General features: G+C 39.1%; 2 protein-coding genes across 3 annotated transcripts in view; one reads left to right on the top strand and one right to left on the bottom strand.

Annotated features, from left to right (window-relative positions):
* Positions 1-16729, bottom strand: part of anxa6 (annexin A6) — a 59125-nt gene that overhangs the window by 12429 nt on the left and 29967 nt on the right. For both annotated transcript variants that reach the window (XM_078788324.1, XM_078788325.1), the window contains exons 2-11: positions 12772-12841; positions 11818-11992; positions 3594-3774; positions 3143-3194; positions 1462-1546; positions 1298-1392; positions 1111-1224; positions 933-1023; positions 780-859; positions 645-701 (exon numbers count right to left, since the gene is read on the bottom strand). In XM_078788324.1, coding sequence (XP_078644450.1) covers positions 645-701; positions 780-859; positions 933-1023; positions 1111-1224; positions 1298-1392; positions 1462-1546; positions 3143-3145 — 525 coding nt within the window. In that variant the 5' untranslated portion in view covers positions 3146-3194; positions 3594-3774; positions 11818-11992; positions 12772-12841. The remainder of the gene's footprint in view (positions 1-644; positions 702-779; positions 860-932; positions 1024-1110; positions 1225-1297; positions 1393-1461; positions 1547-3142; positions 3195-3593; positions 3775-11817; positions 11993-12771; positions 12842-16729) is intronic.
* LOC131110112 (cationic amino acid transporter 2) lies at positions 6487-16412 on the top strand. Its single transcript, XM_058062836.2, has 12 exons — positions 6487-6557; positions 7997-8423; positions 11827-11982; positions 13255-13420; positions 13565-13701; positions 13828-14050; positions 14686-14822; positions 14927-15029; positions 15109-15242; positions 15309-15475; positions 15547-15655; positions 15846-16412. The coding sequence occupies exons 2-12, from the start codon at positions 8054-8056 to the stop codon at positions 15974-15976; spliced, it is 1833 nt and encodes a 610-aa protein (XP_057918819.2). The 5' UTR covers positions 6487-6557; positions 7997-8053; the 3' UTR covers positions 15977-16412.

Here is a 16729-nt window from a genome sequence, read left to right as displayed (position 1 = left end):
GTTTTTAATAAATGCGTTTTGGGTTTTTTTTTTTTTAAAACCTTGGCCCCCAGGTAAATTGAGTTTGAGACCCCTGGTTTAGAATTTGTTCTTTAAAAAAATGTATTTATATGTCTTTTGCGTTTTTTTAATGTTTTTTTTTTTACCTCTTTTGGCACAAAGAGGTGATGATGCAACTCCACAATAGAAGAGAGCATGTTTGGTTCCTCATAATATTATATTTATTCTTGTTAAATTGAGACCCCTACCCCTCTTGTAAAATGTCTGCTGTTGTTTTTTTTTAATTTTTCAATTTTTTATTGTTATATTTATTTATTTATTTATATTATTTATTCACCAAAACTGTTTTGTTTGTTTTTCATAACATTTTAACTTCAACATAAGTAATTTTTCCTTTAATATTTCAACTTTATGCTACTAAAATTATTCTTTTTTAAATTGTTATTAATTATATTATAAATCATTATATATTATAAATTATTATATCATTAATAAATATATAAATTATTAATTATTAAAATTTATTTATCTTGTAAAATTCAGAATTATTTGTTTTAGAAATGTGCCCAGGGCCAATTTAAAAACACAAATGTCCGCTTTGGCCACCCCCTGGTATGGAGTACCATCGTGGTTTAGACCCTCACTTGTGCATCTTGCTCCACCAGATCTGCGTTCACGACCCCCGACTCATCTCTGGTCCCCTGAAAGCGTGACAAAAAATTCAGCATCATATCAATGATATGATGTCGTTCACCATCTCAGGCCCTCAGGTAAATTACCTGAAGTAAAACAACCAGCATCTTCTTAAAGTGACCAGAAGTGTCAGCGATCACATCGTCCTCCATGTTTCTACCATAAGCTGGAAAACACACATGAACATTAGAGTAAAAAGAAGCTGATTTCTCAAAGCTGGCCACAAAAAAAGGCCTCACCGTCCTTGTATGCTTGAACCATGGCATGGATTTGTTGGTTGTTTCTGGAAGCCACGACTTCAATCAAGCACCTCTCGTTGGTTCCAGCTCCCTGGAGAAGGAAGCATGAAGTTGAACGTTAACAATGTGACAATGTGACATGACACGAGCAGAAGGTAAGCGGGGATAAGCGCCTTACTTTGAGTGCATCTTTAATTTCTTTGGCATCGTGGTATGCTGGCGTTCTCATCAGACTCACAATGAGACGTTCAAATTTACCCGTCAGCTCATATTTCAGGTCCTCAATGAGATCCTGCAAAAAAAAAAAACTTGCTAATTCTGCAAAACAAACTTGTGTAAAGTTCAGTAAATATGAAGAAATATACCTTCCCAAAGGTACACTTGTATGCTGCAATGACTTCCTGCCGCTGAGCGTTACTGCGAGAGCTCACCAGATCCAAAATGGCTTCTTTATCACTGCCTGGGGAGCACATATTCGATGAGTGTACCAGACTGCGGAAAGAGGACTGTGTAATTTGCAGACACTCACCCATGCCCTTCATCGCATTGTACAGCGCCTCAGCATCCGCGCTGGGATCAAAACCGGCAGCATCCGCTATTGTGCCTCTGAACACCTGAAAAGAGCCATGTTGTTGTTATTGTTGTTGTTTTAGCTATCGCTATTTATTTACAACATATTGCGCAACTGCAGGGTCTTGAGACACATGCTAACTCGCAAACTAGAGAGCTAGCCACCTAAACGGTAGCCTTCAAGTTATTTCCTTTAAACTTAAATAGCCAAAAACTTACCACTTCCACACGGATAGGGAGGATAACTATTAACAGTTATTTAACCTTTAACATGAACATTAATCAAATGTAATAATTTTTTCTGGGTACATGATACCATACAGCATCCATATCAAAAACTTACCACTTCCACACGGATAGGGAGGATAACTATTAACAGTTATTTAACCTTTAACATAAACATTAATCAAACGTAATCATTTTTTCTGGGTACATGATACCATACAGCATCCATATCAAAAACTTACCACTTCCACACGAATAGGGAGGATAACTATTAACAGTTATTTAACCTTTAACATGAACATGAATCAAACGTAATAATTTTTTTCTGGGTACATGATACCATACAGCATCCATATCAAAAACGTACCACTTCCACACGGATAGGGAGGATAACTATTAACAGTTATTTAACCTTTAACATGAACATTAATCAAACGTAATAATTTTTTCTGGGTACATGATACCATACAGCATCCATATCAAAAACGTACCACTTCCACACGGATAGGGAGGATAACTATTAACAGTTATTTAACCTTTAACATGAACATTAATCAAACGTAATAATTTTTTCTGGGTACATGATACCATACAGCATCCTTATCAAACTTGCGCCGGCCGCACTAACATTAAACTTTCATATCAAGGCGGGGGCCTCAAACTAGTGTCCGCGTGTTTGAGACCCCTGGTGTAAGTGTATTAAGTATTATAATGGTACAGTTACATTGTTAGTTAAATTCTTAAAAGATAATGAAACAGAATGACATTTTATGTACTTAATTTTACTTTATTTATCTTTTATTTAACAACTGAAAGGTGTTCAACTTTAGAGGTTTCTCTGTTTTTTCTCATTTTCTTTTGGTGACAGGACATGCGACGGGACGTGAGGTGGGCAATGTGTCATGAAAGTGTCTGACCGCTTGCAGCTGTCCCAACCACGTGCACACCGGCAGCGTGCATGTACTGTATATTTGTGTAGGCGTGGGTCTGTGTGTTTGTGTGGCTGCTGCAAGGACGAAGGGGTGGGATGGTGGGGTCGTCGGTGTGCAGCCTGGAGTCGGATTACACTCACTCCGTGGGAGTCGTTTTAAAATGTTCCAAAAAAATGTTGGATTTTAGGGACAGGTGCCTCCCTTATGGCGTGATTGTGGTTCAGTGATGTTTTATGGAAGTGCGAAAAGTCTTCCCTTGCAGCAGCTGCCATAGAGATCAATGCTGCATTGGGGCAGTGAGCCAAAAAGCAGTGGCAGCTGGGCAGCCTCAACCAAGTAGCAACCATCTAAACAATCCCATAGCAACAAGGTTTTAAGTGAATCCTCAACATGGGCCTAATATGGAAGAGCCCTTATGGGAGGAACAACGGAATGGTTTATTTAAGCTACCTTAATACGACACAAAGATTAGAGTCCACTTACCATGTCTGTATTTGGTCTTGTGTGTACCACACAAATCAATAAAGTTTGAGGCCTGCGTAGAAAAACAGACATCAGCAATGCAAAACATTCCACTTCACTCCACATTCTCCATGCAAGGAGTCACAGTGGTGTGTTCACTGACCTGCCTCATATACATTGCATGAAGCACAGTAAAGAGAACATTTAGGGGTCTTATTCGGGTCTTATTATTAGAAATGTTTAGCTAACTTGCACTTAGTACCCCCCCCCCTTTATAAAACTGACATGCAGCACTGTTAGTTCAAGAAGTGAGTGTGTCATTCCAAAAATAGCAACAGAATGCAAGAGTAAGGGTCCATGGGCCTCTACTGTATAAATCACAACCACACCCTCCCCTAACTTATATTATTATGATTTACACATGACAAAACACACAAAAATAAACTATCTGGATACAAAAGGAATATCTTACCTCTTAAAAGTGCACGGAGAGTCTAGTGAGAATGGTGGTGCTGCTACTCCGCAGACTGCCTCACTCTTTGCGGACCGTTACGTGTCCTCCTCCTCCTCCTCCTCCCTCACTCCTGCTTGACCTAAAGACTGCGGCGCTCTCGCACGACCGCGCACGGCCTCTTCCACAGCGTGCGCGCGTCCTGAGGGAAGCCGAAGGGGGAGACAAATGTAATGTGACCCTTCTAACCCACCCCCACCCCACACACAATCCCCTAGAGCGCTTTACGCACAACTTTACGCGTAATTTTACGCACAACTTTACGCCGAGTTGAGTGACTTGATTATATTATTTTTTTTTATCAAATGAAGATTATTCTCATTGTAAAGCCTTTAAAAGAATCTAGATAAGTAAATCACGCAGATTTGACACACCGGAAAGTCTATTTTTGTTATGTTAAGACTATAAAATATACAAATATCAATTAAATAATGGTAAGATGCGAACCTAGTCAGATTTGCGGATTGTGGATTCTAATTTCATATTTAATTAAGCAGTCATGACACAAAAAAAATAAATTTACTCACTTTATAAAACATTTTTGTCATACTGCTGTCATACATCAATAAACGACTATAACATAGGAGTGATTTGGACTACCATAATAAGTTCCGGTTACCAGATCCAAGCCATAACATATTCACAATAATAATACAATATTAATATTTACGGATATTGTGTTGTGATAACTATGACATAACACAAACACAAAAATGTGTTTTGGACTTAAATGTATGTACTTTTATAACCCAAAACCTTCCAAAACAACAATGGGAGGTGCCTAAATAATTCTACATTTAAGTGTTTTACACTGCCCTCTTGTGCTTCAAGTATGCATTGCACTCCAACACTACTTTTTACTTTCTGTAGAGCAGGGGTCTCAAACTCAATTTACTTGGGGGCCACTGGAGCTAGGGTCTGAGTGAGACTGGGCCGTATCAGGTTTTCAAAAAAAAAAAAACGCATTTATAAAAACAGAAAAATAAATAAACTTTGCTTTGGTTCCGATTTTCCACAATAAAAGCTCTGATAAAACATTCCACTGTTCTCAAATATCTTACTTTTTATTTTTCTGCACAAAATAAGATCAAGAATAAAGAAAATCAATCAGTAATAAATAAATATAATAATAATAAAACGGCAAATAATTAAAAAACAAGAAACCACATATATTTGTTGGGTAGACAAATTATTTTTTTTAAATTAAAATTGCCCTGTAGACATGACAAAACATGACTATAGTCACATTTATACTCTTTTTATTTACAACATATTGCGCAACTGCAGGGTCTTGAGACACATGCTAACTCGCAAACTAGAGAGCTAGCGACCTAAACGGTAGCCTTCAAGTTATTTCCTTTCAACTTAAATAGCCAAAAACTTACCACTTCCACACGGATAGGGAGGATAACTATTAACAGTTATTTAACCTTTAACATGAACATTAATCAAACGTAATAATTTTTTCTGGGTACATGATACCATACAGCATCCATATCAAAAACTTACCACTTCCACACGGATAGGGAGGATAACTATTAACAGTTATTTAACCTTTAACATGAACATTAATCAAACGTAATAATATTTTCTGGGTACATGATACCATACAGCATCCATATCAAACTTGTGCGGGCCGCACTAACATTAAACTTTCATATCAAGGCAGGGGCCTCAAACTAGTGTCCTGCGGGCCACATTTGGCCCGCGGGCCGCAGGTTTGAGACCCCTGCTGTAGAGTATTTTTTTCAGCTAATTACCACCCCCAAACTAGAGAAAAGCATTTTAATTTCGAAAAAAAAAAATGATACGTTGGAGTTGTGTCACAGTAACCGAATGTAGAGCAGAACTTCATGGTGTTCCATTGAAGTACACTCCAAATATGGAACACTATTGAATCAAATAAATATATCATTGCATATAAATTCCCCACAAGAGCATTTTTGAGATTCTCACAGGGATATTTTGTGCACAGCTGTGCGTCTTTCCAATAATGAGGACATTATGATCCCAAACAAGGGAGCAAGAAAGGCTACTTTGTAAGTAATTCCATAGAGTGGGAGGGTCTCAGTGGTCACTCTTGTATGTACTGTATTGCAGTTTAAAAAAAAAAAACACATTCAATCCTTCATCCAAGTCAGCAGCACTGATACCGCGGCCTCATTTGGCTGTTTTGACAGCAACCGAGCCACTCCTCGGGGGCATAGAAGACAAGGTACAGTACAACATGCAGATATCTTATTATGTAGAAAATAAGAATATCATCAGAATGTGTTTCTGAAATCTCAGATTTTCATTTATGAATAATCAAAATGAATAACAGGCGACAGTAATCCTGTAAAATAACAATGATGACAAAGCTGTAATGTTACATGTGCAATAGTTGTTAATAAGCGTTATCTCGCCTGTAAAAAAAAAAAGCATATCTCAGCATATAAGCAAGGCCAAGTGTTAAGTTTGGTCAAAGGTAGCCTGAAAAGTGTACACACAGGCTGCTTTTCCAGTTGCCTCACGCCTGCCGAAGTTTGATGCCAGGAGGGATTAGGTGGGCTGAAATCCCTCCGTTAGTGGATGAGGAGGTGAAAGCTACTGCTGGTGTAGAGAAAGTGTGCAATGCATGAGCCATGAATGCTGCTTTGTGCTCCCGTTTCTCATTAACTCTCAGGGTCGCTACTTTTGCAAAGAAGTTTGCAAAATCCAACCGAGCTGATTTTATTTCATTTACTATATTTTAAGTGGTGCTTTTTGCAAAATGCACATGTTAAAGAATTCCTTCTGAGTGAGATTGTACATCCACCACACCTTTTACTCTTATCTCTCAGTGTGTACTCATGGAATTATTTTATTTGTTTATAGCTGTCATTGAGCATAACCCATCCTAACTCCAACTGAGTTTATCTTCTGATGTGATCCTGCACTGATGAGGTGAGGATATTCAATATATTTTATTGTTATCAAGTGTTGGGATAATTGTTGATGTCAGCAAAAGCTGCTTTTTCCGCATTATACTGTATCATAATGATGTAATTATGTGGAATTATGGTGGTTGAACTATGCTTAGACCATATCACTTCATATACTCTATATCTATGTGCAGTGGTGTGACACTTAAATGCTTCAAACCATCAAATTAATGTAAATTATCCTCAACGACAATGCAACAGAAAACAAAATGCAGGTTTTTAATGACATATTTTATAATTAAGGGGGAAAAAAAATCCAAATCTACATGGCCTTGTGTGAAAAAATGATTTCTACCTTGTTCAAACGTAACTTAACTAGGATTAATTGAGATCTATCACTTTGGAAAATATTATAAAGCAATTTATAAAGCTTTGGGACTCCAGCAAACCACAGTGAGAGCTAATATCCCCAATAGCGAGTGGCGAACATTCCCAGGAGTGGTCAATCAACCAAAATGACCACAAAAGAGCAGCAACGGCTGATCCAAGAGGTCACAAAAGACCCCACAACAACATCTAAAGAACAGGCCTCAGTTAAGGTCAGTGTTCATGACTCCACCTTAATAAAGAAACTGGGAAAAAACATTGCTGAACAAAAATAACATAAAAACTCGTCTCAAAAACATCTTGATGATGGCTAAGAACTTTGGGAAAATACTTTGGGGTCTAATGAGGCAACTTTTTGGAAGGTGTGTGTCCCATTACATCTGATGCATTTCAGAAAAAGAACACCATACCAACAGTAAAACACGGCGGTGGTAGTATAATGGTCTGAGGCTGTTTTGCTGCTTCAGCACCTGCTGTCTACCAAAAAAATTGGGTTCTACAGCAGGACAATAATTCAAAACACACCAGCGAGTCCACCTCTGAATGACTGAAGTAAAACAAAACAAAGACCTTGAAGTGGCCTGGTCAAAGTCCTGATCTGAATCCTATTGAGATGCTGTTGCATGACCTTAAAAAGACTCTTCGTGCTAGAAAAACCTCCAGTGTGGCTGAATTACAACAATTCTGCAAAGATGAGTGGGGCTTAAGTCCTCTACAACGCTGTAAGAGACTCATTGCAAGTTAGCGTAAATGCTTGATTGCAGTTGGTCAACTGGTTATTAGGTTTAGGAGGGAGTCATTACTTCACAAAACAAAAAATTAATTAAGTAAAACTGTATTAACTGCATTTTGTGTTCAGTTGGATTGTTACTTACCAACATTTAAATTTGTTCGCCCTACAAAGAAAAATATGAATATTACATAATAGTTGTTTTGATATCCTGTTTTAAAGTCCTAAACCGCAGGGCTGACCTGACAATTATTCACTGAGACTGAGTTGATCCGCCCTTCCCATCCCTCTCTTCCGCCCCTTCTTCCACTCACTCCCTCTCCCCTCTCCGTGATATCCAGCAGCATTCCCACCTGTGTCTTCCTCTCAAATTCCCTCATCTCTGCATCCCGAGCCTAAGCATGGCGTGCGCCACCCTCAAGGCACTTTTGGCGAGCCTCTCCCGGAGGAAACCATTGGAACCAGAAGGGGAGCAGTCCACCTTTAAACGATGCCTCACCACGCTGGACCTGGTGGCCCTCGGCGTGGGAAGCACCCTGGGCGCCGGCGTCTATGTCCTCTCTGGAGAAGTGGCCAGAGACACAGCCGGGCCCAGCATAATCATCTCGTTCTTCATCGCTGCACTGGCATCCATATTTGCCGGACTCTGTTATGCAGAGTTTGGGTCCAGAGTTCCTAAAACGGGATCGGCGTACCTGTACAGCTACGTGACAGTTGGGGAGCTGCTGGCTTTTATCACCGGATGGAATCTGCTTCTCTCCTATGTCATAGGCAAGTTCACTACATCTTTTATCATCAGTCATTGTTGTTGCTTATTAGTAATGCATTTTGATTGATGCCATGTCTAAATCATATCTTACGTAACATATTAAGCCACTGAGAACATAGTATAAACTAGAAAATTCCCGCGGAAATTTTGATGGGCTTGCCACCTGTGCTGTGAACCTCGGGCCCGGTGCGCCAACGGCTGCCGTGCTAGCACCTAGCAAGACCGAAAAGGTTGATGCAGTCCCATAGTGTCCCCACATCATGCCATGTGTCTATTTGCCTTTAGAAATGAGTAAATTAGCTTAAATGCTAACATGCTAACAGTCATCATGCTAGCACCTAGCAAGACAGCCTCAAGTACCGAAAAGGTTGATGCAGTCCCATAGTGTCCCCACAATATGCCATGTGTCTGTTTGCCTTTAGAAATGAGTAAATTAGCTAAAATGCTAACATGCTAACAGTCATCATGCTAGCACCTAGCAAGACAGCCTCAAGTACCGAAAAGGTTGATGCAGTCCCATAGTGTCCCCACATCATGCCATGTGTCTATTTGCCTTTAGAAATGAGTAAATTAGCTAAAATGCTAACATGCTAACAGTCATCATGCTAGCACCTAGCAAGACAGCCTCAAGTACCAAAAAGGTTGAAGCAGTCCCATAGTGTCCCCACATCATGCCATGTGTCTATTTGCCTTTAGAAATGAGTAAATTAGCTAAAATGCTAACATGCTAACAGTCATCATGCTAGCACCTAGCAAGACAACCTCAAGTACCGAAAAGGTTGATGCAGTCCCATAGTGTCCCCACATCATGCCATGTGTCTATTTGCCTTTAGAAATGAGTAAATTAGCTTAAATGCTAACATGCTAACAGTCATCATGCTAGCACCTAGCAAGACAGCCTCAAGTACTGAAAAGGTTGAAGCAGTCCCATAGTGTCCCCACATTATGCCATGTGTCTATTTGCCTTTAGAAATGAGTAAATTAGCTAAAATGCTAACATGCTAACAGTCATCATGCTAGCACCTAGCAAGACAGCCTCAAGTACCGAAAAGGTTGATGCAGTCCCATAGTGTCCCCACATCATGCCATGTGTCTATTTGCCTTTAGAAATGAGTAAATTAGCTAAAATGCTAACATGCTAACAGTCATCATGCTAGCACCTAGCAAGACAGCCTCAAGTACTGAAAAGGTTGAAGCAGTCCCATAGTGTCCCCACATTATGCCATGTGTCTATTTGCCTTTAGAAATGAGTAAATTAGCTAAAATGCTAACATGCTAACAGTCATCATGCTAGCACCTAGCAAGACAGCCTCAAGTACCGAAAAGGTTGATGCAGTCCCATAGTGTCCCCACATCATGCCATGTGTCTATTTGCCTTTAGAAATGAGTAAATTAGCTAAAATGCTAACATGCTAACAGTCATCATGCTAGCACCTAGCAAGAGGGCCTCAAGTTTAGAAAGTGCCAAGGTTGTCCTATGACCTTCCTACATCATGCCATGTGTCTATTTGCCTTTAGAAATGAGTAAATTAGCTAAAATGCTAACATGCTAACAGTCATCATGCTAGCACCTAGCAAGAGGGCCTCAAGTTTAGAAAGTGCCAAGGTTGTCCTATAACCTCCCTACATCATGCCATGTGTGTATTTGCCTTTAGACATGAGTAAATTAGCTAAAATGCTAACATGCTAACAGTCATCATGCTAGCACCTAGCAAGAGGGCCTCAAGTTTAGAAAGTGCCAAGGTTGTCCTCTAACCTTCCTACATCATGCCATGTGTGTATTTGCCTTTAGACATGAGTAAATTAGCTTAAATGCTAACATGCTAACAGTCATCATGCTAGCACCTAGCAAGAGGGCCTCAAGTTTAGAAAGTGCCAAGGTTGTCCTGTAACCTTCCTACATCATGCCATGTGTCTATTTGCCTTTAGAAATGAGTAAATTAGCTAAAATGCTAACATGCTAACAGTCATCATGCTAGCACCTAGCAAGAGGGCTTCAAGTTTAGAAAGTGCCAAGGTTGTCCTATAACCTCCCTACATCATGCCATGTGTGTATTTGCCTTTAGACATGAGTAAATTAGCTTAAATGCTAACATGCTAACAGTCATCATGCTAGCACCTAGCGAGAAGGCCTCAAGTTTAGAAAGTGCCAAGGTTGTCCTATAACCTCCCTACATCATGCCATGTGTGTATTTGCCTTTAGACATGAGTAAACTAGCTAAAATGCTAACATGCTAACAGTCATCATGCTAGCACCTAGCAAGAGGGCCTCAAGTTTAGAAAGTGCCAAGGTTGTCCTATAACCTCCCTACATCATGCCATGTGTCTATTTACTTTTAGACATGAGTAAATTAGCTTAAATGCTAACATGCTAACAGTCATCATGCTAGCACCTAGCGAGAGGGCCTCAAGTTTAGAAAGTGCCAAGGTTGTCCTCTAACTTTCCTACATCATGCCATGTGTGTATTTGCCTTTAGACATGAGTAAATTAGCTAAAATGCTAACATGCTAACAGTCATCATGCTAGCACCTAGCAAGAGGGCCTCAAGTTTAGAAGGTGCCAAGGTTGTCCTATAACCTTCCTACATCATGCCATGTGTGTATTTGCCTTTAGACATGAGTAAATTAACTTAAATGCTAACATGCTAACAGTCATCATGCTAGCACCTAGCGAGAGGGCCTCAAGTTTAGAAAGTGCCAAGGTTGTCCTATAACTTTCCTACATCATGCCATGTGTCTATTTGCCTTTAGACATGAGTAAATTAGCTTAAATGCTAACATGCTAACAGTCATCATGCTAGCACCTAGCAAGAGGGCCTCAAGTTTAGAAAGTGCCAAGGTTGTCCTGTAACCTTCCTACATCATGCCATGTGTGTATTTGCCTTTGGACATGAGTAAATTAGCTTAAATGCTAACATGCTAACAGTCATCATGCTAGCACCTAGCGAGAGGGCCTCAAGTTTAGAAAGTGCCAAGGTTGTCCTATAACCTCCCTACATCATGCCATGTGTGTATTTGCCTTTAAATGCTTAAATGCTAACATGCTAGCAATTAGCATTTAGCCACAGAGAGAGTTGAGAAGTTTATCTAAAAAATGAGCCGTAAAGACAGCCCCATAGACAGCTGCTAAGCAGCAGTCTATGGGGCTTGCATGACTGAGCAAGCCCATAATGATCAACCATCCACATGAGACATAATGTGGTCTTTCACCTGCTTTAGAAGCAGATTCTTCAACAACAACACTTTGACGGACACCTGTCCTCAGGATTACAGCCATGTAAATAAGACCATAAAACCTAAGTCTAAAGTGTAGCGGATGCCAGGAAGGAAATCAACATTAATCTCTTTATGACAGCACTTAAGTGATGACTCAATGGGTTGCATTTTTCGACTAACTTTCTGCAGGGACGTCGAGTGTTGCGTTAGCCTGGAGCGGGACGTTTGATGACCTCATTGGGGGTGTCATGTCCAAGTACTTTGAAGAAAATGCACCGATGGGCCTTCCAGGATTGGCACCCTACCCAGATGTCTTTGCAGCTTGTCTCATTATGCTCCTATCTGGTAATGCAACCTGCATACATCATACAATACAGTAGATTAGAGGTGTCGCCATATATGATATTGGGTTTATTTTAACATTAATTTTGATTCCAAAATATAGGGTACATTTTGAAATATTTTAACCTTGCATGCATGAACTAAGCTACATGACAAACAAAACACTAAAAATGATAAAAGTTGCAGTTGCTACTACTAATCATTTATGTTAATGTGTAGTTATGTAAAGGTACATGGAAAATAGATTAGTTTTACGTTAAAAAAACTACAGTACCTGTGATGCTTAGCATGCCGTACAAGGAAGTAAGTAATCCAAGAGGTCACAAAAGACCCCACATCAACATCCAAACAACTGCAGGCCTCAGTGGCCTCAGTTAAGGTCAGTGTTCATGACTCCACCTTAAGAAAGACAGCTAAGTAGGTAAGTTGGTGCTGGAGCCTATCCCAGCTGTCTTCGGGCGAGAGGCGGGGTACATGCTGGACTAGTGGCCAGCCAATCACAGGGCACATATAGACAAACAACCATTCACACTCGACATAATGTTTTGATCTGAAAAATATGATGTAACTTTGATCAAACGCAGAATTACTGCAGCTTCTGCTTGGACATTATCACCACACGGCTCCTCCATTGTCCAATTTCTGGTCAACATTTGCAATAAAAGTGTGTGTTGATGATTCACCTTCTACTTGTCTCTTCAAATGCCATTGTTTACTCGTAACCCAATCCAGGTTTAAGCTTTATATACCCTTCTTGAACATATTTAAAGTATAAAATGTATAGGTACTCACCACTAATGAATTATAATGTAAGATGATGGATGAACAAGTGGAATCGGAGTCATGGTGCGTTCAAGGACCACTGTACAAAAAGCATAAAGAGATAAACATGTAAAAACGGTACATATGTGTTGTGCATTGTACCAGTATTAACATAAATTGTTAGACTTAAAAAATTAAATCATTAAAAAAATAATTAAATCATTAAAAATTAATTATTTTAATTAATTAAAATAAAAAATAAAAAATAAAAAATAAAAAATAAAAAATAAAAAATAAAAAATAAAAAATAAAAAATAAAAAATAAAAAATAAAAAATAAAAAATAAAAAATAAAAAATAAAAAAAAATAAATAAAAAAAAAATAAATAAAAAAAAATAATAATAATAATAATAAAAAATAAAAAATAAATTAAAATTTTCACCAAAAATCTGCAGGGCCGTGATTAACTAATAAATAAGCATGTCAATTTAATATCAGGTCTTTTTTTCAAAGGTGTGCTCTCCTTTGGGGTGAAAGAATCAACCACCATCAACAAGATCTTCACTGGAGTCAACATCCTGGTGCTGGTCTTTGTGGCCATCTCCGGCTTCATCAAGGGGGACATCTCCAACTGGCAAATCAGTGAAGACACGCTCCTTAACGCCACGGCTGAGCTCCAGTAAAGTCAAAGATTGCTACAATGCTGTTTGTATTTGGGTGCATAGCGGCATCCTCTTATTGACAGATAAGCTATCATCACATTGCAGATTACAGTACAGTACAGTAAACACGCTAATAAGATAATGGACGCTGTTTTGCGCAGTAACCTGAGCACCACCGCTAATCTGACAAGCGTGTATGGCGTGGGTGGATTTATGCCGTATGGCATCAGTGGAACCCTGGCTGGTGCGGCGACTTGCTTCTATGCTTTTGTGGGATTTGACTGCATCGCGACGACAGGTGAGAAGACTGACTGGGGGATGTTAATTATTTATCTGGCAACACTGAGCATTCATTAGATAAAATATGTGGAGATCATGCATTAATTTTTTTTATGGATTCTACATGTGTCCAAACTCTTCTCAGGTGAGGAGGTGAAGAACCCTCAAAAGTCGGTCCCGGTTGGGATTGTGGCCTCTTTACTTATCTGTTTCCTGGCCTACTTTGCCGTTTCCGCTGCGCTCACCATGATGATGCCTTACTACATGCTCAGCCAAAAAAGCCCCCTGCCCGTCGCTTTTGACTATATCGGCTGGGGTCCTGCCAAATATGTAGTAGCAGTCGGGTCACTGTGTGCTCTGTCCACCAGGTACTTATGAATCAATATTGCATCATCTCACATAATAATAATAATAATAATAATAACACCCTTTTTGCGTTTGTGTGTGCAGCCTATACTACTTTGTTAATGTTAGCATGCTAACACCTTGAATGGTATTGCTCAGTTTATCTGCCTGTTAGCATGCTAACATCGAGCATAATAGTGTCTACCTATGACAATGGTAAAATTACTACTTTGCTAATGTTAGCATGCTAACACCTTGAATGGTAGTGCTAAGTGTATGCGCATGTTAGCATGATAACATCGAGCATAATAGTGTCTACCTATTAAAATGGGAAAATTACTACTATGCTAATGTTAGCATGCTAACACATTGAATGGTAGTGCTAAGTGTATGCGCATGTTAGCATGATAACATCGAGCATAATAGTGTCTACCTATGACAATGGTAAAATTACTACTTTGCTAATGTTAGCATGCTAACACCTTGAATGGTAGTGCTAAGTGTATGCGCATGTTAGCATGCTAACATCGAGCATAATAGTGCATCATCTCACATAATAATAATAATAATAATAATAATAATAATAATAATAATAATAATAATAATAATAATAATAATAATAATAATAATAACACCCTTTTTGCGTTTGTGTGTGCAGCCTATTGGGTTCCATGTTCCCGATGCCGAGAGTGATGTTTGCCATGGCAAGAGACGGGCTCCTTTTCCAACCCCTGACCAAAGTCACTTCCAGAGGTAGTCCTGCAGTGGCTACCATATCATCTGGGACTGTAGCAGGTAAACATTTCTATAACAAAATTATTATTTTAATTTTAATCCGAGTACTCCGGTCCAGAAACATGCATGTAAACGCGACTAGGACAAGTTTCATTACTTTTCAGCCATCATGGCTCTCCTGTTCGACCTGGACGCCTTGGTGGAGATGATGTCCATCGGTACCTTGTTTGCCTACACACTGGTGGCCATTTGCATCCTAATTCTGAGGTTCCAACAATAGCTTCATTAATATTTGTTGGCAAATCAGCCTGCATTTTACTGTACTTTTACTTGGATATCATTCAAGGTACCAGATGGATCCATCCCAAGGCCGAGAACTTCAAATCATTGAGAGCAACACCAAGTTTGGCTTCCTGAAGCCTGCATCATCTCCAAATTCATTCACCTCAAGAACAGTCACTGTTCTGATTTTAGTCTCCGGTGAGCACACATTCATCGGATTAATTAATTAACTCATTAATTCATTAACTCGTATTGTGTGTGCAGTTGCATGCGTGGCCGCGTTGTGCATCACACTCAGTCTGGGTATTGATGCGTTATCCGCTATGGAAGCGTGGAGCATCACACTCGTCTGCGTGTTCTCCGTTGTACTGCTACTTAGCGTGTTCCTCATTTGGAGGCACCCACAGAACGCCACCAAGGCATCCTTCATGGTGAGTACGTATATACGTACACGGGAATGCAGAATCTGAGTACTAATATGTGTTTTTATGTACTCGTTTAGGTGCCCATGCTACCTGCACTGCCCATAGTGAGTACGCTTATCAACGTCTACCTCATGTTCCAGTTAGAAGGCGCCACGTGGGTACGCTACGCCATCTGGATGGCCGTTGGTGAGGCGATACTCGGGATTAAAGAATTTCTTAGTATTTATTTTTCCTTTTAATTGTGGTAATTGTTTTTAATTCTAATAATAAAGCACTTTGTGTTGCATGTCTTTGCAAAAAAAAAAAGTGCTATACAAATAAAGTTTATTTTATTTGATTTGTCAAGCCTATGAGCTGTAACGCGGTGTCTCTGCAGGACTCGTCATCTATTTTGGTTACGGGCTGCATTACAGTGTTCAGAGGCAGCGGCTCAAATCCAACCTGCCGGCCATTGAAAGCATCAGCGAAAAGACGGACAAGAGCATCTTTAAAGAAGACAAATTCTAAGCCGCTGTGGGCGAAGATGAAAAGATGTTACAGTGAGTCACTGTTTTGGAATTGTGTGTAACGACGCGTGTCGCTGCTGGTTAAGCATGAGTACTTTATCACAGTTTTCATGCAGTTCAAATTACCGTGAGCATTAAATTTTGTGTTTTTTTTTTTCCACTGTCGGGTTGCACAATGTGTGCCATCGTTAATCATATTTACATGTTTTGCCTTTTGATTGCAAAGTAGTTCTTATACTGTAACTATGTGCTTTTTAAACTGTATAAAATGTATGAAGTAAAAAAAAATTGTTTCTAATACTATTTGTACTTTTGGAAGTGTATGTAAATAATCTTAAATTGTGATTTGGCGATACGGAATGTAATAATCCTTTTTTTATTTTGCTGTTGACAATGCGAATATTCATTGTTTCAAAGTGTCAAAAGTGTAAATATGAAGAGTGTACATGTTTTCTCATGATATATTGTAAATGTATCTTTTAATTAAAAAGAAACTCATATTTTCAAGATGGTTATTCAAGTAGTTTTTGTGATAAAAAGTCATAAAGTGCAAAAAATGCATGGGCGGTTCGATGATTTACATGAAAAATAAAATAGAAATAAATAAAAATTGTAATTAAATTAATTGAGAAGTTGCAATTGAAAAGCATGCTGAGAGCGCAGATTTCACAAAGCGCCATAGCCCCCCCACTCTGTGATTTACGCCATACATACTAGTCCTACATTCATTTTTAAATTTAGTATAATTATGTCA

The sequence above is a fragment of the Doryrhamphus excisus genome, linkage group LG22 (assembly GCF_037039965.1).
Source record: "Doryrhamphus excisus strain RoL-2023G ecotype Guam linkage group LG22, RoL_Dexc_Guam_v1.1, whole genome shotgun sequence".
In the NCBI taxonomy this organism is placed as follows: domain Eukaryota; kingdom Metazoa; phylum Chordata; class Actinopteri; order Syngnathiformes; family Syngnathidae; genus Doryrhamphus; species Doryrhamphus excisus.
This window is presented reverse-complemented; position numbering and strand designations above follow the sequence as displayed.

What these genes read in the sequence shown, in the direction of transcription:
- LOC131110112 (XM_058062836.2), top strand. Translation starts at nt 8,054, where the DNA reads ATGGCGTGCGCCACCCTCAAGGCACTTTTGGCGAGCCTCTCCCGGAGG. An exon ending in AACGCCACGGCTGAGCTCCA is followed by an intron (nt 13,421 to 13,564) that starts GTAAAGTCAAAG and finishes TGTTTTGCGCAG; the next exon opens with TAACCTGAGCACCACCGCTA. An exon ending in ATCATCTGGGACTGTAGCAG is followed by an intron (nt 14,823 to 14,926) that starts GTAAACATTTCT and finishes ATTACTTTTCAG; the next exon opens with CCATCATGGCTCTCCTGTTC.